The sequence below is a fragment of the Kogia breviceps genome, chromosome 10, assembly GCF_026419965.1.
Source record: "Kogia breviceps isolate mKogBre1 chromosome 10, mKogBre1 haplotype 1, whole genome shotgun sequence".
Classification (NCBI taxonomy): domain Eukaryota; kingdom Metazoa; phylum Chordata; class Mammalia; order Artiodactyla; family Physeteridae; genus Kogia; species Kogia breviceps.
Window position 1 is genome coordinate 6,549,805 of NC_081319.1, and position 27,036 is coordinate 6,576,840.

Consider the following 27,036-nt stretch of genomic DNA (forward strand, 5'->3'; position numbering starts at 1 on the left):
CGGCACACGCTTCCCCTCGGACGGAGGCGTTCAGAGGCAGGCGGTGTGGTCTGCCGTGTTCTCTTTGCACTAGTGTTGCTCTCATCACAGAAGCATGTGTCAGGGTGGACCTCTAGAAGCCCAAGTTCCTAAGTGAGTACTTGAGCCCTCCTGCCACCCCACATGAGCGGGGTGGCTTTTCTTAAATGCCTGTGTCACCCTGACCGTGTCACTCTCTGCTGCCGCCCCACATGAGAGCTGCTGTGTGAGCAAGAAGCAAACTCTGCTGAAAGACAAATGCTGGATGATATCACTCTACGTGGAATCTAAAAAATACAAGCAACTAGTGAATAAAACAAAAAAGCTGGCTTACAGATACAGAGAACAAACTAGTGGCTACCAGTAGGGAGAGGGAAGGGGGGAGGGGCAAGACAGGGGTAGGGTTTGTTTTTTTTTTAAGGGGTTAATTATGGGATTATATAAAGCCATGGGTGTGAAAACTTTGAAAAATTGTACTGTAGAATTTAAATAACCTTTCATTAAAAAAAAAAAAAAAAAGCCACAAAAACACCCCCAACTCTGTTGCTTCAGGCTAGTAAGATCTTTGTTACTGCAGCATAACCCAAACTCTCCTGACTGCCACAGGTGTCAGAGAAAGCTTTCTGGAAGAAATGATAGCTGAGCCAGATTTTGAAGGATGACGGAGTTTAGCCAGGAGAAGGAGGGGGTACAGATTGTTCTAGGCCCAGGGACTCGCACAAGCAAAGGCCAGAAAATGGAGCATGGATACTTGGGGAACGAGGAAGCCCAGAGACCGGAAGCAAAAAGCAGGACAGATAAACACAGGAGGCATCCTCGGGAGCCTTGAACAGTGTGCCAAGGGGCAGGGGTGTCCCAGAGGGCCCAGGCCACAGGAGAGGGGGACCCTGGGTGCGCTGAGCCGACGTGACCAGCCGTGGCCCTCCCGCAGAACCCACCAGTCCTTCAGGGCTGACACAGGCCTGGCTCCTACAGCCCAGCCTGGGGTTTGTGTTTCTCTAAAGTCAGACTCGCCACGCTCCATATTGTGCAGAGCCATGGCACCAACACAAACCCCCTCCACACTCGCTCCACGAACCCCGTGCCGGCTGCCAAGCCACCCCCACCGGACCACGCCAGTCGCCTGGGCGCTCTGGGAACATCCTTTGAGAAAGCAGCTCCCATCCCACCAAGCATGAAAGCCTCCCTCAGTGTCTGTCTCCCTGGGAATCCACTCGCGGCCTGATTTGGCATTAATTACTCAATGACACCAATTAGCGCTGGTCTGCAGGCTCCCTCCAGCCCCAGCCCCTGTCAGAGAAATCAGGCAGGCCCCCAAATAAAATTGGGCTGTGTGCAGCCGGGGATTTACTCGAAAGGAAGCCAGCTCTCACATCTATAGGCAGAAGGGGGGAGCACCCACTAAATATACATTTATTGAGCACCTACTAGGTACCAGGCACTATTTTAATACTGAGGATAAAAAGGCACGCAGGGTAGGGTCCTTGCCCTGTACTGGGATAAGCTGGGCAAAAAAAAAAGTCCAAGTTATCTGAGAAAAAAAGGAGACAGCTGCTTAGCTATAACAGTTACTTTATTTGCTTCTTATGTCTTAGCAGGCTTTGGCTTTAATTCATTTTAAAACGACAGGCTGTATTAAATGAAACCTTTAAGAGTATCTATCATTAAAACAGAGCAGCAGGCCCCAGAGCGTGGTCCTTGTGGGGTGCTTGCCCAAAATACAGAGACTCCTGTGGGCCCGTCCTGGACACACTGAGTCTGAATGCTTACAAAATGGTTCCCGGGAGGCTGCATTCTCCTATGTTTCCCGGAGGACTGCTCACACACAGCAAGGCCTGAGCAACACCGCAGAAGGAGAATTTCCTGGTGTTGGAGGAATGATGTATGGACTCCAAGGCTTTGGTTTTGTTTGTTTGTTTCTGAGAGGACGCGGAGAGGGAGTTAGGGATCCTCTGAGAGGGTACTGAAGGGATGGACTTTCTCCCCAGAGAAATACCCTGATGCATCCATTCACTCCCCAAATCCTGCAGGAACTTCAGCGTGCTCACAAACTCCCGTCTCCAGACTTAGAGCCTCGTGGCCGAGGACGCACGAATACCCCCTTACAAACTGCCCCCCGAAGCTTCCCAAACACCCATCGGGGGGCGCATGGGAAAGGACAGTCCGGAGCAGGAAAGAAAGTGGCCGACGGAAATGCCTGGGGTCCTCTCTGTGCCTGTCACTGCAGCCTCGAGATCTCCAGTAAAGAAACACCGCCACAGCTCTAGCAGGGCTGCATGCACACCCGTGCCCTCTTGCTGATGTTGCTGCATCCTGAACAGAGAATCTGAAAACTGGAAACAGCACAGGGGCAGAGGGAGAAAGAAGGGGGCAGACCCGCCAGGAGAGAGCTGGTGCGGGCCCCCCTCTTCCACATTTTGGATGCTGCAAACTTTTCAGTCATGCAGCTGGCTTCGGTGCCCTCTCGCTTAATTGAACAATCTAATTCCCAAAATGGGAAGCAGATTACTAAAAGCTATGCAGGATGAATTGCTCTTTTGTTCCACCAGACATTATTTGAAAACATCCTCAAACTGTTTTCTTTAGGTTTTACCATCACTGACTCTAAGTAGCAAGGGACGTTGAGTTTCCAAAGAAAGGCGGCCCGGGGACCAGGTTCTCAGCCTGCGGGGCTGCGGGGTTGTTTTCCGATCTACAAGGGCAGCCTTTGAGAGCATGGGGGCTGGGACACTCAACTCTGGAGACTTGGAGAAAGCACAGCTCTTCCTGGGAAAAAACTTTCTTAATGACCTTCCCCCGTGAAGTGCTGGGACAGAAGAAAGGTCTGAATAAGGAAGAGTTTGCTGCCAACACCCTGGCAAAAAAGGACCCAGGAACAGACTTCCCGACACCGTTCAGGGGGCGGGAAATGTTGAAGACTGGATGGGGTCCTTCGGAGGGATTCATTTACCCGAGTAATACTGTGCACCTACTACGAGCCAGGCATGAAAGCAGGTTCTTCATGAAGCATTTTCTTCAGGCCATAAGACTATTTCTGGAGATTTGCACCCAACACTTGAAGGTGTGATGCCTCTGCTTCTCCAGGCCTAGGCACACACAGAGATGGCTGAGCTCAAAAGCCAGCTCCGGGGCTCCCCTGGTGGCGCAGTGGTTGGGAGTCCGCCTGACAACGCAGGGGACACGGGTTCGAGCCCTGGTCCGGAAAGATCCCACGTGCCGCGGAGCGGCCGGACCCATGAGCCGCAGTTACTGAGCCTGCGCGTCCGGAGCCTGTGCTCCAGTAACGAGAGGCCACGACAGGGAGAGGCCCGCGCACCGCGATGAAGAGTGGCCCCCGCTCGCCGCAACTGGAGAAAGCCCTCGCACAGAAACGAAGACCCAACGCAGCCAAAAGTAAATAAATAAATAAATATTTTTAAAAGCCAGCTCTGCCCCTGACAAGCTGTGTGACATTGGGAAAGGGACATCACCTCCTTTCCATAGGGTTTCGAGCGGAAACTCATCTCACCCTCCCAACAATCCTCGAGGTAGATGCAACTGTTATCATCATTTCAAAGATGGGGAAACCGAGGTGCCAGGCGTTGAGGTAACTTGCCAAAGTCATGCTGAGAGCAAGTGACGGGCGGGCTCTGAACCCAGGGATCCTGGCTCCAGGGCCCAGACTTTCAGCTGCAGTGCTATAGCTCCTAGACTCCCCCATGACACTAAAAACACCCCTTCCTTCCTTCTTCACAAATTAAAGCCATGGTGAATGCACCCCCCACCCCCAAAGCTACCTCACGTGACTTTGTGTGCTGGGCGAAAGTAGTACACAGCACACATCCTTCACGCATTTATTAATTAATTCAAGTGATACTTATTAAGGTGTTTTCAGTGTGTCAGGTGCTGTGCTACACTTGGGGTCCTTCAAGAGCTCCTGGTCCACAGGGGAAGACAGACAAGTGAACAAAGCAGAGTGTGGAGAGGGTCAGGACACGGAAAAGCAGGGGACCCTCCCTGCAGATCTGGCCAGTATCCGGGTGTGGGAGCGGGGCTGTGGAGGCCCTGGAGGGTTAACAAAGAAGGAGGAGGCATTTGGGGCAGAAAGTCCACCAAAGGCAAAAGCCAGGAGGCTGGAACAAGGGCTCGGGAAGGCCAGACAAGGGCTTGAGGTGCAGCAGGAAGAGGGGTGAGAAGCGGAGGCAAGGATGAGGCTGGAGTGATGAACAAGAGCCGGACTCTGAGCCTTGCTGAGGAGCTGGGGCTTCGTCCTGAGGGTGATGGAAGCCGAGAAGAATCTTAAAAAAGAGGGAGACTCCATCAGATGCATGTTTCCGAAAGCTCTCTTTGGCCGCACTGGAAAGACTGGATGGTAAGGGTGGAATGGAGCAAGGTGCCCAGGGTGGAGACTTTTGCCTTAATTTGGACAATAAAGAGGGAGGGGCTGGACTAAGGTAGGGAAATGGCCCTGGAGGGGAACAGATGGGCTGGAGAGCAGCAGGGGTGCAAGGTGCCTGCCTGGGGGCGGCAGGTAGCGGGGAAGTTGGAGGTCCAGACTGACGCCAGGTTTGTACCTTCATGGATGGCGGTCATTAGCTGAGCAGGAATGAATTGTCAATCGGGGTAGAGGAGGAGGAGGTGGAGAGTCAATCTTTTAGATAAGGTGATTTTGAGATGCTTGTGGAACACCCAGCTGGCTGCAAGGCCCAGAGGCAGCTGGGTGTCTGAGTACAAAGCTCACAGCAGAGATGCAGGGAGGAGATTCGGACCTGAGCCCTTGGCCATCAAGGGTCCTGGGAGAGCATGAGGCCGCCTGGGGAGAGCTGGAGAAACGGGAGGGAGAGGGCTGGCCACAGAGCCCCCAGAACCCCATCATTTACAGGGCAGATGGAGGATGGGAGGAGCCCTTTGAGGAGACAGAGAAGGGTGAGGCATCCTTGAAGAAGGTGGCATCCCCAGAGGCTGAGGGAGAGGGCGTTCCGGCAGGTGACGCAACCCATCTGCCAAGTGCCTCCAAGCAGCCTGGTGAGAGGGAGAGCATTGCGGGGTTCGGGGCCAGCGTGGCAGGTGAAGCAGGGAGAGCGGCTCAGCCCTGGCGGGGCAGACTTCAGACAGCTGCACGCAGGGAGCAGAAGGGAGGTGAGACCTGGTGAGGCGGCTCTTTGGGGAAGTTGCTGTGATGAGGACGCGAGCTACTAGTTCTTGGCCACAGGGCACCAGAGCTGTCTTCCCTACCTTTGTTTTATTTTCAGGTTGGCATGACTGGGATACTTAATGGGAAAGAGTCAGGAGGGAGGGGAAGTTTCAAATGCAGGAGGGAATGGAGCGGGGGGCGAGGGAGGAAAGAAGCAGGTAGAAGTCTCTGAGACGGGCAGCAGGGAAAGAATCCATGGGTGGAGACGTCATTTCTGCAGGAAGAAGAGGGAAAGAACTGGGAATCCAAGAGGTGAGTTGAAAAGCAAACTATCCTCATTAAGAGACTCTCAGCGTAAGGAACAAGAAGGAGCTGGTAGCAGAGGGGACTGTGGCAGATGCCACCCAAGAGCCCTCACATCTCACTGCATTCAGTCCTCACAGCAACATAACCACCATGAGGGCATTTTTATACCCATTCTACAGGTGGAGAAACTGAGGCCCAGAATGGTGAAGCAACTGGCCCAGATTGGGACCTGAAACCAGGTTCTTCTGATGGCCACACATCCTTCTGTCTCGGCAGAAGCTGACCCCGGAGAGAGGATGCCTCCCGCTCAAGCCTTCTGCTATGTCCTCCTCAGTCTGAAGGAAGTGGCTGGAATCCGATCCTGCAACACCCTCACTGTCCTCTCTGTGTCTCACATACACAGAGGGGCTGAGTCCGGAGGGAAGGAAACAGCCTCATACCTGGCGCTTCCCTTCCAAACACTAGCTTCCAGAGCCGAGAGGGGTCTGACCAGAGAAAGCAGAGATGGAGTAGACCCCTCTCTCCCACCACCGTAGAGGGCCCGGGAGGGGCGGTGTGAGAAGAGGTCCCAAGCCGACCGAGGAGGCCTCATCTTAATGTCCAGCACGGAGCCGGCAAACGCATCACCTTTCTTTAACCTGCCATGGAGGGGAGCACTGCCAGGGACGCAGAGACCGCCCTAAAAGCTGGCGCTGAGGGACTGCGCTATAAATAGCCTTGCTCAGGCCTCCTTTCTGGTCTCCCAAAGCAACAAACAAACAAAAGACAGCCCATCACCCAAACAAATGCGTCTTCCCTGCCCCCTCCATAATCCCTCCACCTTCGGGGTCCTGCTCTCACTTCCCCAGCCCAGTGCAGGCCCCCAACAACCCTCCCTGTGTATGGGGTCTGCTCCTGCAGAGCCCTTGGCCGAGGCCCTAAACCGAGCTGGGGACTCAGGGCAAGGGCCCTCCTAGGCCTCTGCGTCATGCATTCACTCAGGAGAGTGACTGGACGCTACCTGTGTGTTGCTGGGGGCCCTAAGAGCAGGGCCTGCAGTGATGAGGAAGGCAGGTGAGTTCTGCCCTCAGGGAGGAGAAAGGTGATGACAAGGTCGGTGACAGTCTGCACTTCCTTCATGCTTGCTGAGGCCAGTGCAACCAGGATTCCAACTTTACTGAGGGGAAAACTGTAGCTTAGGGCAGCAACATGCCCAGAAAGGCAGAGGCAGAACCTGAAGCCACATCTATCCAACTTCAGAGACAGCGCTCGGACCCATGGCCCCATCTTGGGGAAGATGGACTAGAAATGTGTCACCCAGGGAAGAAAACTAGGCAACGAAGCTGGTCCGTGGGGTCTGGGCCTCCCATGCCAAGTTCTTCTATCACTGCAGAAATCCTCCCCCCGGGTCGTGCGGAAGTCCCCTCCAGTCCCCTCCGCTTTCCAGGATTCAATCCACCGTTCTCTCTGCCAAGAATGTCCCTCTAAATTCTCACATGCCTTAAAAATTCTGCCTGTCCTTCAAGCACCAGCTCAAATAATACAAAGCCTCACCAAGTGCTTCCTTGGTCCCCACCTGTACCCTGAGGACGGGTCCCTCCTGCCCCCTGAAGGTGCAGTGAGCATCTACACGCACCAGGCACTCCTAGGTCAGGGATCAACAAACGGTTACTGTAAAAGGCCAGGTAGTACAGATTTAGGTTTCGCAAGGCATATGGTCTCTGTCCCAACTATTCAACTCTATCCTTGCAGTGTGAAAGCAGCCAGAGACAACATGTAAATGAACACTATGGCTGTCTTCCAATAAAACTTTATTTACAAAAACAGGCAGCAGATGGGATTTGGCCCATAGTTTCCTGACCTCTGTCCTCGGCTAATGCTTCCCAAAGAACACTAATCCTTTAGGACACCCTGAGGTCACACTGGGCCCTCACTGAGAAACGGCTGCACATTATAGCCCTCCTTAGAGAGTCCCAATGGTCATTAGACTATTAAAGGCTCTGAGAAGTCCTGCAATAAAGACACCTCTATAGCTCTGTCTAACCCAATGTTTCCCAATCTTATTTAGAACTATTCCCCATTCAAGTGAGAATTAAAACCACAATGAGATACCACTTCACGCCCACTAGGGCGCACCCAAGAGGACGGATGTAATCAAAAAGACAGACAGTAACAAATGTCCTCAAGAATACAGAGAAAAAGGGCTTCCCTGGTGGCGCAGTGGTTGAGAATCCGCCTGCCGATGCAGGGGACACGGGTTCGTGCCCCGGTCCGGGAAGGTCCCACATGCCGCGGAGCGGCTGGGCCCGTGAGCCATGGCCGCTGAGCCTGCGCAACCGGAGCGTGTGCTCCGCAACGGGAGAGGCCACAACAGTGAGGCCCGCGTACCAAAAAAAAAGAATACAGAGAAATGGAACCCTCACATATTTCTGGTACGAATATAAAATGTTCTAGCCACATTGGACAAGTCTGGCAGTTTGTTAAAAATTTAAACATAAAACTCAGCCATTCCACTCCTAGGTTATTCAAAAATAGCCAAAAACTGAAAACCACCCAAATGTCCATCAACCAATAGACAAATTGTGGTCTATCCATACAATGGAATATTATTCGGCCACAAAAAGGAATTAAAGCAGTGATACGTGCTAGAATATGGATGAACCCTGGAAACAGTATGCTAAGTTTAATCAGGACAGTGACAAAGACCACACATTGTACGATTCCACTGAATATGCGATGTCCAGACTACACAAATCCACAGAAGCAGACAGAAGGTGAACGGTTGCCTGGCAGTGAGAGTGAGATTAACTATAAATGCCATGAGAGATCTTGCTAGGGCAATGGAAACAGTCCACACCTATCTTGCGGTGACAAGTTTCACACTTGGCAAGTTTGCTCGAAAATCACCTACCTGTACACCTAAACAGCGTGCAGTTTATGGCATGTAAATTATACCAGAAAGCTATTAAAAAGTTGTTAAGAAGGAAGTGCCCCACCACGTTTCTGCCTTCCAAAGCAATACCTCCTAACTCTGTGCAGAACACACTTTGGCACAGAGCACCGGGCAGTCTCGCGTATGTGATCTTGTTTTACACCCACTGCCCAGAGCAGGCTGAGGCTCCCAGTAGATATGGGCCTTGCCGTAGGTCACAAACTGGAAAGTGGCAGAGCCTGGCCTTGCACACCAGTCTCCTGACCCCAAGTTCAATGCCCGTTCTGGTCCTGCATGGCTGGAGGGTAAGATCCAGCAAGATAGGAAGCAGTAAGGAGAGGTGTCTGTAAGTAGGAATCCCACACCACAGAAGGGGACTCACTGCTCCGTGGCTGGAATCCCAGCGCCCTCGGGTTCCTGCCCTTCTCCTCCTTACCAGGACTCAGCACAGCCTTCCCAGACCTCCCGGTTCCCCTGGTACAGCAGCTCTGCGTTATGCGTGGCCGAAAGCTCGGGGAGGGTCTGACACCTGGCAGGGTCGGCCCCTCCAAGACACTCCGTGTTAAGCCTGGCAGATAGCCACTGTCTGCTACGGAGGGACTGCGGGCAGGAGAGGCACACGTGACATCAGGAAAAGCCCTGGATGAGAGATCCGGAGCGGGAGCGGGCATGTGCCCCCAGGTCCGGGGTATCCCACCAGGAGGCCTCTGTTTTTTGAATGACACCTCATCCACCTGAGCTGTGGGGTGGGGGAGCGGGGACAGGCTGAGAAAGGGCAAGATGCAGGGGTGAGAGGAGCCACCATCGACTGGTTACTGCCCCTCTGGTTACTGCCCCCCTGCTTCCGTCACTTTCTGCTGACTGCACCTGGAAGGGTGGTGAGGTGCACTTATTTGCCAGGGAGGAAACTGAGGTTTAGAATCACCTGCCCAGGGCCCCCATGAGTGAGTGGGAGAGTCAGGTTCCAGCTCTGGGGCTTCTTCCTCATCTTAGGGGTCTTCCAGGGAAAGCATGGAGCAGAGACAGAGAGAGAGAGAGAGAGAGAGAGAGAGAGAGAGAGAGAGAGTGAGTGTGTGTGTGTGTGTGTGTGTGTGTGTGTGTGTGTAAATCTGGAGAGTTTCAAACACTTTCTCCTGGTTTTATTAGAAGTAATAAGGAATCGAGATAACACGCTAAAATTTGGGAACAACCCCTTCTGAGTTACTCTGTGCCTGAGCCTGAATTCCAGTCATTCATTAACCTCTTGTGCCACCAGCTGCGAGGCCACAACATACTCCAGGAGGCCAGCATCAATTTCCATCTGTCATCACAGCAGATCAGAGTCCGCCTGCCTCACACTCAACGCCTGGCTCAGCTGGAAACCACAGTACTCTGTTAAAAGCAAGGTTCAAGTCATTTCCTAATGGTACCTCTTGAAATCCAACAAGACAAAAGCCAACAGGTGTTTTGGGTTTTGTTTGTGCCGGGCGCTGGAGACAAGTCATTCCTCATTCGTTCCTCCCTCCCTCCCTCGGTGATACATCTCCATCTACAGCAAAACTCTCTCTTCAAGAACCTAGGGCCACAGGGCTGCAGACAGAAGGGACACACCAGTCGGATTCTGCCCTGTGATAAAACAGGAAGCTGCTGGCATCTCAGACACGGGCGGGAGGAGCATGTATGAAAGGGTGGAGACGTGCAGGTGGGATCAGAGAAGGCCGGCTCTCAGCCCAGCTCCAGCTCTTGCTGGCCAAGAGAGGCACTTTGGGTAAGTCCCTTAACCTCTCCCTGCCTCAGAACCCCCTGAGTGAGATGGCAATCTGTTCAGTGATGCTGTACCACGTATCCCCTGGGCGGGTGGATTAAATGAAGCGATAGGCCTGGAGGGCCATGCTCAGCGCCAGGGTACACAGTAGCTGCTTAGCCACTAACTGCAACTTCCCTTCCTTTACTTCATCCATCAGGACGTAAAAGGAACCTCAGTCAGAACCCTTGTGGTTCAGCAGATCACTGCTTCCCACTACTCGGTGTAAGACAACCACTATTTATGAAAACAAATGCCCTCACAGCTGATTTTATATACAAGGATCTTTACTCTAATGATCAAGATTGGATAATAATAGGAGTTCTATAAAAGGGAGCTGATCTAAGAGATGAATTATGTTTCTGAACCTGGGAACTTATACTCTTCAACAGACAGGACAGGGCAAAAGCAAAGTAAGAGGACACAACTCCACGAGGTTAAAAAAACATTCAATCGTTCATTCATTCAATCTTCCATCCATGTGTTTCCATAAATATTTTTTGAGCACTTAGAATGTGCTGGCAGGACAACAGGGAACAAAACAGGGCAGTCCTTGTTGCCATAGGGCTTTTAGTCCAATGGAAGGAGAGAGACAATAAACTAGTAAAAAAGACACAAGGATTTCAGATAAGTCCTAGCAGACAATAAAACAGACAGATGGGGTTGAGAGGGACTGGGGTGCCGATTCAGCGGATAAGTGGAAGCAACAGGATGGGCAGGGAGGGCTTCCCAAATGACACGTGAATTAAGACTCAATGATGAGAAGGAGCCAGACACACAAGGACTTGGTGAGGAAACGTCTAAGCAAAGGGACTCTTCTATGCCAAAGCTGGACACTGAGCCTAGGACAAGCCCAGGACATACGAAAGACAGAAAGAAAGCCGGGGCGGAGGAGGGCAGAGAGGAAGATGAAGGAAGCAGGCGCGGCCCTGGGCCCACAGCAAGAATCAGACTTTCACTTCAGCAACGTGGAGCCCAAATTTTGTGCCCAAATTAAAATCAGTTCAAGTGGCCACATGATTTAGAAATAAACAACATTTTAAAACCTCCTCCAGGAAAGATAAACCAGAAAGACAAGACTGCATCCTTCTGGATAAAGATAGAGAACTGAATACCCTTAGAGCTTAATGCAGGCTCAGCACACAATATGCTCTCAACAAATGTGTGCTGAGTGGATGCCACGCAAAAGCGATTTCAATTGTATACATGCAGTTGCTTGCAAAACCCTGGACGAGAGGGATGAGAGGACCGAGAAAGGGAAGTGAAAATAGACCAAAGCCCATCTGATGCTACAGTGCCGCTTACACTCTTATAGCACTCAATCCCTCCAGAGGACACAGGCTCAAAATGTAGAACCGCAAACATATTGAGATAAACTCATGGGTGCCAGATGCATAATGAGTTACTAAGGGAAACCAGGGTGGCCTGATTTTGAAATCTGACATGAGGAAGACAAGCCGCCCCTGCCCCACAGGCCCCCTGCCTGAGCCAGAACCCAGGACTGACCCAGAGCCTGAGCTGTTCTCACTGGCTAAGCCAGTGACATTAATTATTCCCTGAAAAGGAAAATGAACGTTCAAGATGCCAGATGCCCAAGGTCAGGGTAAAGCCATGGGCAGCCCTGTGCAGGGAAACAGCACCTTGTAACTGACTTTATGGGAATCTACGGGCTTGTCTCTCCTCCGCTTCTAGAGGGCTAGAACTGCATCTTACACTCCCACCACTCCCAATTATGCCAAGTGTCCTTCTTATGTGCACCAGGAGCTCAGATGTTTGTTGAATGAATGAACAAGCATACAACTGAGGCAGTCCATTCTGACCAAGCAACGTGGCCCTGAGTAAGGTCCCTGGAGTTAGAGGCAGTGAGAGCAAGACAATAAGAGCACACTGTAGATGGAACCAGCCACACAAGGAAACAGCAAAGAGAACTAGGAAAGAAACATTTTTAAGGACACTTGATCCAATACTTGAAGGGCCGTCACGTGGGAAAGGAATTAGGCACGTTCTATCCAAAGCCCCAGAAGCCAAACTATGACTGAATTCGAGGAAGAACTGTCTCCTAGCAGAGCGTTTGCAAGGCTGTGTTTAGTGGAATGCTAGCATTCTGGGGTGGGGGATGGGTGAGGGATGAGGGGAAAGAGTCCAAATGACTGCACAGGAAAATATGTTTGGGAATTTGAGTTAGTCAAAGGTAATGGATATTCTTACTGAAGGGCATGGCTTTCAGCCGTTCTCAAATTTATGTGGCTCCAAATAGCTTTCCATAGGATGTTACAAACATCTCACAGAGTCTCTACATACCAAGTTCACTTCTGAGGAGAAGATGAATTAAAGCAGTCTGATAAGAACACCTTACGAAGGAAAGAGTGTCACACCAGCATTTAAGTACTTTTAGGATGCAGAATTCAACATTGCATAGACGATACAAATGCAATCAGAGTAGAAAACTAGAACCATGGGTTCATTCTCACATTGACTTTCATTTTGAATGACCAAGTAGCAGACAAAAACGTCCAGTTACAAGTGAGGACACAGACTAGCCATCCCCTCCCACCACTTGGTGTCGAAATGAGTGGGTGACATGGATATGACAAAGGGATCCTCAAAGCCATCAGTGCTGTTCTGGGGAGCTTAGGGACAGGATGAGTTCTTGCCAGAGCCCACTTTGACTCTCCTCATGTAGTATTTTCTAGAAAATATTGCCTGCCACCTTCCTCCCATGTACCTGTACATTCTGTAAATATTCACTGGGGGCCTTCCACCGACCGGCAGTAGTGAGCAAAACCAGAAAAGGTACTGCTTCATGACTGCCTCCTGGGGAATTCAGACAATAAACAAACATATTGCACAAATAATAATTTAATCGAGGTTTTCCATACATGTTACAAAGGAAATGAATGGCACAAAGCAACGTAAGTTACACAGAGAACTTATCCAGTGTAGGATTTGAGGTTCCATTCCCTAAGGGAGCACAGAGACCATGTTTTGCAGACACTCAAATGTGCAGGTCCTAAACATTCCACTGGAAAACCATAGCCCAGTGAAGCTGGAAAAGGTCACACAGCACCTCCTCCCACCCCCCAAGAGCAGCCTCTGCTCTAGCATAATGTCATATGGATGCTCTATTTGGGACTAAGACTCAGTAGGTCTGGAGAGAGCTAGAGAGTTTGCATTTCTAACCAGGTGATTCTAATGCTGCTCCTCTGACAACCACATCAGGCAGCACTACTTCATCAGGCATTTTAAAAGACCTAAATAAATGGAGGGCTATACCATGTTCATGGACAGAGAGGCTGAATCACAAAGATGTCAGTTTTCCTCAAATTAACCTGTAAGTTCAATATTCTCCCAACCAAAATCCCCAAAGAGTTATTCTGTTCTTTATTATGGTTTTTAAACTTGACAAGCTGATTCTAAAATTCGTTTGGAAGACTAAAACAATTTTGGAAAAGAGCAAAGTGAGGGACTTGCCTTATGAGGTCAAGGCTTAAAATTAAACTATAGGTATAGTATTGACACACAGTTAGCAAAAGAGATGGGCAGGACAGAGAGCCCCTAAACAGACATGTGCTTGTAGGAAAACTTTATATGCAAGATGGCATTACAAATCAGTAGGGAAAGGATGAACAATTCAGCAAATACATATAATATATATATATTATATATATATATATATATATATATATATATTATATATATATATATATGGCTGGATTCCTACCTTGTACCATATGCAAAAAGAAAATTCCAGGTAGATTATATTCCTGAATGTAAAAAAACAAAACTTTAAAACTCTTAAAAGAACCCCGCCCCCAAAAAAGAAAGAAAACCCAGAAAAAAAATTTTTTTACAACTTTGGGGTAGGGAACTATATCTTAAATAAGACACCAACTGTGAAACCAAAAAGAAAATTATTGGTAAATTTGAATTCAATACAATTTATGCCATACATAAACAAGAAAGAAAAGCCACACACTAAGAAAAGCTATTTGCAGCATGGGTACTAATACCTACAATGTATCAAAAACTCCTACCTATGAGAAAAGAGAAAAGGATATGAGCAGGAAGTTAATGGATGAGGAAACCCAAATGGAACAAAAAAAAACATGAAAAGATGCTCAACCTCATAAAGTAATTAGAGAAATGCAAATTTAAAACAGTGGGATACAATTTCATATCCATTACACTGGCAGAACTTATAAACTCTGATCAGAACAAGTGCCTAGGTGTAGAATGGGGAGCAGTAGAAATTCTCGTTCTACTCTTGTTTGGAGAGTAAATTAGAACAATTCCTTTAAAAATCAATTTGACATAATCTGATAAAACTGACAATGCATGAACCCTACCTCCCAGTAATTCCACTCTTAGGTATATGGCCTAGAAAACTTCATTTGTGCAGAGAAGCACAAACAAGACATTCACTCAGTGTGCTTAATCATAGTGGGAAATGGGGGACAGTCTAAATGCCCATCAAGAGGAGCCAGGTAAACACAATGCAGTCTCTTTATATATGGAAATACTATACAGCAGGAACAGAATGAATGAACCGAAGCTACATGTATCAATATGGAGACCATCTCAAAACCAATATTGAGCAAAGAAACAAAGCTATAAGAAAAAAGTGAGTAATGGATACCATTAATATAAAATTTTAAAACATGCAAGAAAGACTTAGCTATTATTTGGGACATATACATAATATGTATATATATGTATATATGCACATAATATGTGTGTATGTATAGAGGAAAGTATTTTATTTATATTAATATAAATGTTATATTTATAATTATAAACTTATGAAAAATATAAAATTATATTTATAATTATAAATTATATATATTCATTTTATAGAATGATAAATCTAAATTCAGCATAATGACCTCTAGAAAGGGAAGGAGAAGAATGGTATCTGGGAATAGAATAAAAATCACTCATAAAACCACTGTCCCTCTACACTATCATTAAAGAGGGGAGGGTCTTCAATGAAGCCAGACCTTTCCAGATTAAAAAGCCTCAGAAAGCCTTTAGCCACCCTTCAACCCATAGAGGAAACTTCTCTTCAATTCCTGGGGCGCTGGACAATTCTGCACATTCACAATATAAATCATGCCCTCTAGGGCTGTGCAGTGAACAACTTATACAACTGTACGTGGCAGCTCTCTTAACTCCAGGGCCACAGACCCCTTTGGAACACTGATGAAAAATGCCCGTCTCTGGGAAAATGCCCACCCACACAACTACTGCCTATAACGTCTGTGGATTCAGGCACCTTCCCAACAACCTTCAGCAGCCCTACATTGGTCAAACTCTTCCAGGAACAAGGGCTTACAACCTTTGGAAGTACTTGCAGACAACTCTGTGAGACTAAAGCTCTTCCTAAGTACATTGAAAACCTGCCTCTTTACAACCTCTACCTGTTAATGTTGATGTACTTCCTTTCCGCATGACATTGCTGCTACTGAGAGAAAGCTAACCTGTCCCCCTGGAGACTTCTGCTTTCCAGGCTAAATATATTCTTGACTTAGTTTATTACAAACATGCCAAATCTTCTCTTTTGTTAAAAATGAATTTTTAAACTGCCCATCATTTTACCAAGCACTTCTTGTCCCAGTAAGTAAACAGGCATGCTGACATGTCATCGAAGAACAAGAAAGCATTTCTCTCAGCTGCCCCTTTGGGAAACCTCTCAAGATCTCCATTCTGGCTTCCATAGCAGCCAGATGCCCACAGAAGCCAGGAAGTACAAGGCTGGGGGCAGGGTCAGGCTTTTTCCAAGGGTGGGGGCAATGTTAACTGAGCAGCGCCAGAACAGAGCCCCCCAGGGCCAAAGGAGACAAGGTGTTTCCACTTACTCCCAAAACTCCATGACGGGAGAGGTGGCATTCTGTAGGGACACGTGGCTGTGGTTGGTTGCGTTCAGTTTCTGGAACTCCACGCAGTTCTCTACAGTGGAAACAAGACAAGAAACACAGGAAAATTACCCTCTGCGAGGGCTGGATCTTGGAAAACCTTCAGGGCCGATGGTGCAACCAGGCCGTTTCACCAGCCACTCCAGGTAAACATGCCTCAGAGAGCACTGTGGGGAAAATCAATCCCTTACAAACAGTTTAAAGGGGAGGCTTGGCTTGATTCAAACAGGAGAAGTTTGGGGGGCAGGGTACCTCCTCTCTCCTGTTCCCACGAATATGGCCTTTCCAATTCTTTCCTCTGGCCTGGTTCTTGAATCTTTCACCTTTTCCACTTCCCTGCCTAAGGCCTGTGCATAGCATTTACCTGTTCTGCTCAGTGGCCCTGGCAGGAACAAGGGGGCTAAAGGGGGGCTCCAGCCATGGTGTCCCTGGGCCAGTAATGCAGGGGAGACTCAGTTTTTCTTCATGGAAGAAGAGGCTAATGTCACAGCTGCCTCATAAAGACCCGATGACTGGATGAAATAACATCCAAATGTGTAAAGAATCCCTAATTCCTTCACCATTCCCTCAATCCAGGAAAGGATTTATTGAATATCTCTTCCCATTTCTTGAAACTTGATGACCAAGAGAGATTTGAATCTCAAGTTAAAAACATCTGAGTGTTCATCCTTTAAGGCCCAGATCAGCCCATGAACCTCTCCTCCAAGAAGCCTTCCTTGATCTCCGTCTCCTGAATTCTAAGAAAGTGAGAATGTAAAGGTCCTCCAAGGAACCTCCTTCTCCATGCCCTTTATTTTGAAGAGGAGGAATCAGGGTTCAGAAGTAGTCAAGGGACCCCACCCACACCCGTTCCCCCTCTCACAAGTCACCAGCCAGTTAGGGGAAGAAAACGGAATCAACTCCAGCCAAGACTCCACCTCCTTTACCATGGTTATTGCCTGGTTCTGTCTGCCACCATGGGATCTGGGTCTCCTTCCTGCACCTCCCTGTTCACAGAGCTACCGCAGTCACCAGACTGTGAGGTCTCAGAGGACAGGGCCTCCTGCACCCGTGCGCTTCACAGCCCGTGCACCCAGCGCAGTGGCCAGCCCCACTCTGGCCCTTCGCGCTCCTCCAGTGTGCACGAGCCCTCCAACTCCATCTATAATCTCCAGAACAGGAAGCCTTCCTCTATGTGATGTTTCACACAAATGTTCACACGCCTTCAGAGAAGAGGGAATGCCATCAGTGGAAGAAAGCTTTGCAGCCCACTGGGGAAAAGTTCCCCAAGTGTCTGTCTGCCCCCTTCCCACTACTCTGGGCGAATGCTAACCATATTAGTAAAGGAGATGGTCTGTGGGGTCCACAGACAGTCCTAAGAGAAGTCTGGAAACCTAATATTATAGGCAAAATGCCTGAATGTACACTTGTGCCTTTTTCTGGAGAGGAGCCCTTAGCTTTGATCAGATTCTCTAAAACAGTGTTTCTCAAATATTTTTTCTAGAGTAAAAAATTGTCTCAGACACCCAAGGTTGACATGGTATTTTTTATTAAAATGACATTTAATCTTTTACAAATAAATAATGAATTATAAAGTCTTTGTGATTATAGTATTCAAACACCTATAAAACCAGAATTTACAAGTTAAATACCAACTATACCATGGAACCAACACAATTCAAATTGATAGCATAAAATGGATGTGTATGATAATGCCATCTTGTGAAATTAAATCGATTTCCCAACAGGAAAACAAAACTGACAGGCAGGAGGCAGGGTCTATGGAATTAAGCTTGTGTATTTTTCCATGCACTATTTGAGATTCAATTCTACCACCATTTTTCTCCGGTCACACATTTGCAAAACCTTCGTTCCTACAGTTTGTTGCATTCTTGGCTGGACTTAGTATCAATGACCATTTATGAATTAAGTCTCTCTGCTCTTTTTCCCTTGGCCACCATCATCCTGTTCACCAAGAATGTATCTTAAATTGTAAACATGGACAAAGTCAGGCACTGAGATCCCCCAACTGTCCTCATTTATAAGGTGGCTGTGCACATGATCCAGAACGTGCACATATTTTTACAGTATCCTCAAAATAAATATGCACAATTAAATTATCATGGAGGACTCACAGCCCTCCAAGAATATTTCCTTGAATTTTAGTTTGATAAACAAGACCCCACAAAATGTGGTGGGTGGGGGGAAGCAAGGCAAAGTCATGCAGGGATAGAAGCTAGTTCACAGCGTTTTCTTGGTCTAATGCCCACTGTTCCTTCTGCTGGTGACCAACATCCTACCCAGTCTCACTGTGTCTCAGCTTTCAGGATGACTGGACACTTCCAGGGACAACCTAACCACAGATTACAACACAGATGGCGAATAGGTTAAAGCATGTGTGCTGATTCCAGTCAAAAGGTGGTGGCTGCCTAGACTACTGAGCGGAGTTCTGAGGCCAAGACTAGACTCAAAAGGAAAGTGTTCTACAATTGACTAGTGATGTCTGCACTGAGCACAGCCTCCAAAGACAGGGGTTGCGAAGTATTTGCCTTCCCTAGATTGTAAGATTCAATCCTGACAGGATGACAAATTGATAAGTAAACAGTATATTAGAATCCAAAGTAATGTAAAATGTTACCCATTCAAGGCAGGAGGAGGGTGGTGAATTCAAGTATCTACCTGGGTAGGACAGGTAGAGTAAATGAGCTATGTGAGCTGGGTGGGGACTGTGGCCAGCTTGAGGACAGAAGCTTCAAGCAAAGGCAACAGACAGTTCCCAGCTGCAGCCATTGCTGCCAAGTAAGAATGTGGGAATGTGGCTCTGGTTTTGCCAGGTCTTTTTAATTTTTCAAGAGAAGCTGAAAATCTGGATTTTCATGTCAAGCCTTCTGATTTTTCAATTTTGACAACCAAATACATTTTTGAAATTTGCTAGTCACTGATCTAAGCCTAACTGGCTGACAGGCCCCCCTGTCTGCAACTCTTGATCTAATCTAACCCCTTCATTTTACAGAGGGAAATCTGACACTCAGAGGCAGGGCTGCCATTGCAGCCCGAACCTCTGAATCTCAGTTCAGTACTTCTTCCTTGCATCCCTACTCTGTGCAGGAAGGGTTCAGTCTCTGTACTTGGCAAAGCAAGGAAAGAGCATCACAGTTTTTCTCCCTGTGCCAATGCTCAGCTCAGGTTCAGAGCTGAAGAGTGTACAGAACAGGTACACTTTCAGTGGAATCTGGACTCATGGCAAGAGACATGACATACCACCCATCCCAGGTCCCCCAGCAGGACCATCAGAGAGACCCTCCCTGGAGGCCATACCTGTGTTCCATTCGTGCCCACAGGTGGCCCAGGGGAGTTCGGTGGTGAAGCAGTTGCTCAGGTAGAAAATGGCCCACGCCAGGATGATGATGTAGTACACGTTTAGATGGGCCTCAATCACCTGCGTTGCATAGCCAATGCCTGAAAAAAACAAAGGAAAGGCAGTGATTTGTCTCTCTCCGCCTGTTAAAAGCTGCCCTTCACAACCTGACATCACCCAGGAACCCGATGACTTTCTTATTAACTCAGCACTTACCTTCAAATAAAGGGCACACTTTCCTCCAACACGTAATGCCACCTTCACTCGTAAATTGTCCCAGAGCTGTTTCCAGGAAAAAAACAGGAATCCCACAGCATATAAAAAACACCACATAGGGAATCAGGAATGCCCCTGCAAGGATGCAAAGTAAGCGAATGAGGTTAAAATTGCCTCTACCACTTCATGTTCAGCCCTTTAATGAGCACCTACTAGAGGCAATACATCACGTGCTCTGAGCTTGATTTCAAGTTCCTGCTATGAGGACCAGAGTCAGAGAAGGTGAGCCTGGGTTTGTGCTGTCTGCCGCTTACTCCCTTGAGTAAGTTTATGTCACATCTCCCAGCCTCAACTTCCTCAACTGTAAAATAGGGCTTTAATACTTGATATCTGCACCACTTATCTCACAGAATTGTTGTGCAGCTCAGATGATAATGTAAAAGAAATTGTGTTATATGTTTGATTCTTTTATTTATGCATTCTACCCTTCAGCACAGGTCAAATTCATTCCCTCCCTGAACGCTACATCCTTCTTTTTTTATTCTAAAGTAACCTCAACAGGCCAGGGGAGGGGGACCTCTTCTTCTTACTTGGGAAGGGACCTGCAAAAAGTCTTCATAAAGAAAGGCATTCTCAACGAGATATACAATGAGCAGTAATAGGCCCTTGTACATGAGCCCCAGATATGAAGCTGAGTTATGAGCAGTTCGTAGAAAGAATGTGTCCAGAGAGGCTGGCTTTGAGTCAATCTGAGAAAAGACCATCGTAAGCTTTAGTGCTCCCATCTTGAAACACAATACCCATTGCCTGGGCCTTTCTGTGAAACAAATTAAATAACTGAGGTGAACATGAGCCATTACAAGAAGAAAGGGATTTTTCCAAATCCCTCATTCTCTCTCTCTTGTCTAATAACAAAGCATGAAAACACACGCTATTCCCCACCATCTGATCTCACAAATGAAGGCTTTCACTGAAATTGCTTTTTGCTAAATGAAGTCCCTTTAACCACAGGATTAATAGCAACGATTTTGATCAATCCTGATAAAAGGACAATATTAACCAGGTTTTGAAAAGGTCTTAGTTTTCTATTTTTACAAAGTTTCACATTGGGAAAGAAATACTAAACTATTGTTGCAATTTATGAGTAGAGCTGTGTAGATTTTTTTAAAAAGGTAAACAGTTGATAAGCAGATACCCCAACTATATTAGAAGGCCAAAAATGTGTAAAAGAAGATAAGGGGTCTGTTTGCTGAATATAAATCTAAGTGATTAAAACAAGCCACAGAAGTTTCCCAAATAAGCTGTAATTTACCTGTGAATCCTCTAGAACCTAACAGATGACACTTTCTGAAAGCCTTGTGGCCTCTCTGTTCACAAAGCTAGTAATCCTTAAGATAACTAGCTCAATTAAACCAGGATATCTGTGCACCCAACTGGAGACTCTTGTCTCATTAGAGTAAAAAGGAAATGACTCATTTTTAAACTTGACTCACTACAACCTTGTTTTCATCTGAGGCAGAGTTTGTAATTAATGCAACTTACACTATCTTCTGATTTTAGGAACGCATTTTTTGTTGTTGTTTTGGCATAAGAATTTCCCGTATTTAAAAAGAAAAAAGTTGTTAAAACAGCTCTTGCCTGGGACTATGCTAAAGGGTTTCCACAGGCATCTAAGTGGACACGGCAGCTTACACAGGCTGAACGTGCAAAGAGAGGAGGATTCCCAGCTGAGGGCACAGGGCACGTTCAGGGTCTCTGAGTCTGCTCCCTCTCTCCCCCTTGCCAAGCCACCAACACTGGCGGCCACTTCATTACCAGTGCAGGGCAGGCTTGGAGCAGCCTGTGCCTTCAGGATGAATGTCTCCAAAGAAAGGGCCCTGGCCAAGCAGTACCCTTTTCACCCTCCCTGCAGCTGCCCGCACAGGAAGTCCTGCTCCACGAAGCCTAACAGTGTGGGCCCTGCCAACCTCTGAGCCACCTTCACTGGGGTCTGGGGATCTGCTGGAGGCACACAGCAAAGAGAAGGAGGAATGCACAGACACAGGCTTCTCCTTTTGCAGAAATTGTGCCACTCAAGGTTTCACAAAGTCCTTTGCCATGGAACTGCCAGCTGTCCTGCTGATATGACAGGTCGGGGGCTCCTAAAGTCTGGAGCCCCTGCCTTAGGCTGGGAGATTTGAGGACTCACTGCTGCATCTCCACCAAACTGACTCGGACATATTGTCTCTAGAAACAACTCTCTCACCACCTTCCTTTCCCTGACCCCTGCAAGCTGTAAGCATCTTCTAAACATCCAATTATTATTGTTGCTACTTGTCATCAGTGACTTTGAGACCAGTAAAAGAAACTGTTTGGTGCCCATTTTCCCACCAGACAGTTCTGAAAATAGGCCCTAGAAAAGGCCCTACGGGCAAATGAAAGGCAGGGAATCAAACAGCAATGCCTCACCTAAAAGTTCTCCCTGTTTTCATCCAATCCCACTTTAAAACCAGGCCTTTGGTGTCAGAATCCCATCTTTACCCCTTATTAAGTGAGTGACTTCTCTGGCCCTTAGTTTCCTCATCTGCAAAACGGGTATAGCACTACCTACAAAGATGACTGTAGGATGAAATGAGATGATGTAAGTAAAGTTTAGTACGGAGGCTGGCATTTCAACAAGCGCTCACATCCCAAGACTACTCAGATTATGAGCCCCTTTCCTTCATGCAGGCTTCCAGTCAGGAAAGCTGAGGCTCAAAGGGGCTGTCTCCTGCCCAAAACATGAAGGGCTCCTGGTCTCAGTCTGCACCTCACGCGGGGACAGAACACACCCCGCGGCCAAATCCCTGCGTGCTAGCAGGTGGTACACGCAGGTGCGAAGCGCGCATGCGCACTGGGACGGCGCGCCTTGCCCAGGGGTAAGCTCGCTCGCCAGGTGGCCCGGGCCGGCGTTCTCCGCGAGGGTCCCCCTACACGCAGGCGCGGGAGGGGTCTCGCGCTCACCCCTAGCTCCCCGCCCCCACAGGGCTGGCTTCCCCCAACCCATTCTCCTCAGGGCCGCGCACCGCCTCACCTCCGCCGTTCTTGTAGCACAGGTAAGGGAAGCGCCACACGTTGCCCAGCCCGATGATTTCCCCTGCCACACTCAGCACGAACTCCACCTTGTTATTCCAGTGGCCGCGCTCGTGGACTGCCTTGTCGCGCTTGTCGCGCGGGTCGCGGGCGGACGCCGCGCCCCCGCTGCCGCCGCCGCCGCCACCCAGCACCTCGGACTCCCGCGCTTCCTCGGCAGCCTTCCCGTTGCCCAGAGGCAGCGCCTTCTCCGCCGTCATGGCCGCGCTGGCTGCCTCGTGCGCCGGGCCGGCTCTGCGCCGCCGCCCCGGGCGGGCTGGCTTTTCAGGAGGCGCGAGCAGGCGGGAGGGGGAGGCAGGGGGTGGAGCTGAGGGGCCGGGCCGGGCCAGCGCAGGCACGGGGACGCTGCGCGGCGGCCCGGCGGCCCGGCCCGCCCGGCGCCCGCGTCGCCTCAGCCGGGTTAGGCCGGGCCGGGGAGCCCCGCGAGCACCTTGCGCGCGCCGAGCACCTTGCGCGCGCCGAGCACTTTGCGCGCGCTACCCCTTCCTTCTCGTGTCCTACCCACATGGCCTCTTAAGAGTGGAAGGGTCCATTCAGGCCTAGGCTGGGCGCCAGGCACCAAGCCCTGAAGTTCCACCACTCCGTAACCTCCAACCTCCTGGGCCTCAGTGTCTCGTCTCTAATAAGAGAAGTGGCTGTAGAACAGGCTTCTCCGACTTTAACGTACACACCAGGCACCCGCGGATCTCGTTAAACGGCACATCCTGGTCCAGTGGGTGGGGCTGGGCTGGAGTTCTGGCGTTTGGAACATGTGCCCAGGTGATGCTAATGCTGTTGGCAGGGACCACACCTGGAGGAAGAACGGAGTAAATGAACTCCGGGTTTCTTCCCAGTGCTCAGACTGTGCGCTCCCCTAGGGAAGGGATACCTGCAGACGTTGTCCATCCTGACGCCTAGTACGCTAAACACAGTGACTCAGGACCGTGTGGCAGTTAAGCGCTCCTGTCCAGACTGGCAAATCTAATTTAAATCTCATGCTCCACCTATCTTAGTCTTCTTAGTCCTGTGAAGAAGTCATCTGACCTCTCTGTGCCTCAGTTTACTGATTTGCAAAAAGGAATACCAACAGTGCTTTTCTTACGAGTTTGTGTGTGTGTGTGTGTGTGTGTGTGTGTGTGTGTGTGTGTGTGTGAGTTCATAAGAAAATGCTTATGAGGTGGATTAGACCTGGAGTCTGTCATACAGAGTGAAGTAAGTCGGAAGGAGAAAAACAAATACCGTACGCTGACACATATATACGGAATCTAAGAAAAGAACTGTTATGAAGAGATTAGTGATAGGATGGGAATAAAACACAGACCTACTAGAGCATGGACTTGAGGATATGGGGAGGGGGAAGGGTAAGATGTGACGAAGTGAGAGAGTGGCAGGGACATACATACACTACCAAACGTAAATTAGATAGCTAGTGGGAAGCTGCCGCATAGCACAGGGAGATCAGCTCCGTGCTTTGTGACCACCTAGAGGGGTGGGAGGGAGGGTGACGCAAGAGGGAAGAGATATGGGAACATATGTATATGTATAACTGATTCACTTTGTTGTAAAGGAGAAACTAACACACTATTGTAAAACAGTTATACTCCAATGAAGATGTTTAAAAAAAAAGAAAACGCTTATAAAGTAGTGTATTCGAAGTGCTCTATGAACATTAGCGATTATTAGTATTATCATACAATGTGTAGTCACTCACAAATATATTTGTGCATATTCTTGTTTAATATCTGTCTTTCCACTCAGTTGAAAGGATGATGTACACTGTCTTGTTCATAATAACAGGTACAGAAGCTAGCACAAGACCTAGCACATAGTAGATGCTTACTAAATATTTCTGGAGAGAAGAAGGAAAGGCCAGAGGAAGGAAGGGAGGAAGGAAAAAAAAAAGCAAAAGAAGATGAGGTCTGCAAGAGGCCACAGAGATAATCAGACCCACCTCTCATTTCACAGCCCTGAAGAAGCCCAGCCACATGAACTGTTGCTAACACCACCCACTGAGCTCTCCATCCATCTCTTGGAGCTCTCCCGAAGCTCTGAGGAAGAGCCTCCTTGTCTTGTGGCCTCAGCTTCTCCTTCATTCTAGCTAACAACTGCTCCAATCTCTCCCCACCTCCATGCCTCCCAGAAAACCCTTCCAGCCACCATCTTCCCCTTTCAAGCTTCCTTCCTCCCCTCCCTCTCACTATCATATTTCTTGAAAGAGTGAGTTTACATGCCGCCTGCCCTATCTTCACCTCCCACTCATTCCTCAGCCCACAGCAATCTGGCGCCCACCCCCGCCACTCCCCTGAAAATGCTGTCTGTGAAGTCCTGGAAGCACTCTTAAAGGGGCAAATCCTACAGTTCCTTGTCCACCGCTATCCTGCCTGACCTGTAGGTATCTTTCTGCACCATTATCCCCATCTTTCCCTCTTAAGATTCACACCTGCTTGGTTTCCTTGGTACTGCCTGCCTCTGTTCCTGTTTCTCTCTCTGCTTCTCTAGTCTTCCTCTCTTTCCACTTAAATTGGGTCTTTCTCACGCCATTGGCCGTCCACCTAAATGCTGACAGCTCCCAAACCTCCACTCCCAGGTGCTGTCCAGCATATGCTCAAAAGCAGAGATCCTGCAGACTGTTAGAGTGAGAGTGAACTGAACTCAGGTAGATGCAGGCTCTGCCCCTTATTAGCTGTGTTACCTGTGCCTCAGGTTCCTCCTCTGTAAAGTGGGGTTCATATTAATTCTGACCTCATGGGGTGTGTGTGAGGGATAGAAACCTTGAGCACAGGAGGTGCCCTGTGAATACTATTTATTATTTTTATTGTGATCATGATGATGATGATGGTGATGGTGGTGTCATTCCCTTGCGTAGAAGTCTTCGCTGGGCCTTCTTTTCCTACAGGATAAAATCAAATCGCTGACCCTAGCATTTTGAATTACCACCACAATCTAATTGTCCCAGACTTTCCTTCTAAATTAATTCCATCTTCTCCCATGCTAAAGGTCCACATCAGTATTTTCATTTTCTTTGCAGTGATCCTCAGCGTTGCATATAGAATGGACAATCAAGATCACCTTCGATCTTCGTGGCCCCTGCACATAATAGGCACCTAGGAGTTCATTTGTTAAATGAACAGCTACATCAAAAGTTAGAGATAGGGCTTCCCTGGTGGCGCAGTGGTTGAGAATCCGCCTGCTGATGCAGGGGACACGGGTTCGTGCCCCGGTCCGGGAAGATCCCACATGCCGCGGAGCGGCTGGGCCCGTGAGCCATGGCCGCTGAGGCTGCGCGTCCGGAGCCTGTGCTCCGCAATGGGAGAGGCCACGACAGTGAGAGGCCCGCGTACCACAAAAAAAAAAAAAAAAAAAGTTAGAGATATATTCCTGGATTTTATTATTGCAATATTAGACTATACCCCAGGATCTGTGTAAGCCTCCTTGGAATCTAATTACATTTTCACTTTGTACAGCTGGTCAGCATAATTAGCTACAGGAATTGACTTCCTCTGAGCAGCTATGATTTTATAAGGCCTGCTTGGGAAGTAACGTGAACCAGCGGCACGAGAGGGCGGGGACCCCAGCTCAGTTCTGCTGACGAGTTCTGTGGCCTCGGGTACATCCCCTAGCCTCTGAGCTTTGGTGTCCTCAGTTCATAAAGTGAGCCTGACTGTCATCTCCCATGGTGGTCGTAAAGACGAAGCAAGACCATATGTGGAGAGCGTTGTACAAATACTAATGTCCCAAACTCACCTCTCAAGTTTTAACACTTCCCTTTATGAAAGTTAACCAGGTCAGTGTCCTCCTGTTAGAATTTAGTAAATAAATATTTAAAGTCCATCCCCATGATTATTTCATGGGTCTTGAAAAGGCTTCGTCTTTTTCTCTGTCTTTATCCAAAAGAGACCACATCTCCCTTATCATTTCACAGCCTCAACTCTGGACCTTTGCTATTTGGTTATTTCTTTGTTTAGGTTCAGTGACCTGACGAGCACACACCGTGTCCATGGGGTAGATTTGCTTAGGGTGGAGCACAGGTGGGGATATGAGCCAAGTCTCATTTCCAGAGCTGGTCCTGATGCAGCATAGCGTAGTGGTTAGGAACGTGGGCTCTGCAGTCATACTTCCTGGGTTCAAAGCCCAGCTCCACCACCTTGGCAAACTACTCTCAGCCTCAGTTTCCTTATCTGTAAAATGAGGGTACCAGTAGTATCTGCCTTTGAATTGCTATGAGGGTTGAATGGGTTAGCATTTGCAAAGTACTTGGATTTGTGCCTGATACAGACATTTTGTTAAATAAATATAGAAATAGTCTTCAGGGAACAGAAATGTCATGACTCCCTATTCCCTTCTTGGGCC

The 27,036-nt window shown here is 48.5% G+C and overlaps 1 protein-coding gene across 2 annotated transcripts in view; it reads right to left on the reverse strand.

Moving 5' to 3' along the window:
- The window catches only part of SLC6A11 (solute carrier family 6 member 11), a 128,223-nt gene extending 105,242 nt beyond the window's left edge, over positions 1-22,981 (reverse strand). The window contains exons 1-4 of one of the 2 annotated variants that reach the window (XM_059076100.2): positions 22,649-22,981; positions 19,597-19,731; positions 19,341-19,481; positions 15,987-16,077 (exon numbers count right to left, since the gene is read on the reverse strand). In XM_059076100.2, coding sequence (XP_058932083.1) covers positions 15,987-16,077; positions 19,341-19,481; positions 19,597-19,731; positions 22,649-22,907 — 626 coding nt within the window. In that variant the 5' untranslated portion in view covers positions 22,908-22,981. The remainder of the gene's footprint in view (positions 1-15,986; positions 16,078-19,340; positions 19,482-19,596; positions 19,732-22,648) is intronic. The other variant, XM_067043453.1, reaches the window with a different exon arrangement.
- Between the last annotated feature and the right edge of the window lie 4,055 nt (positions 22,982-27,036).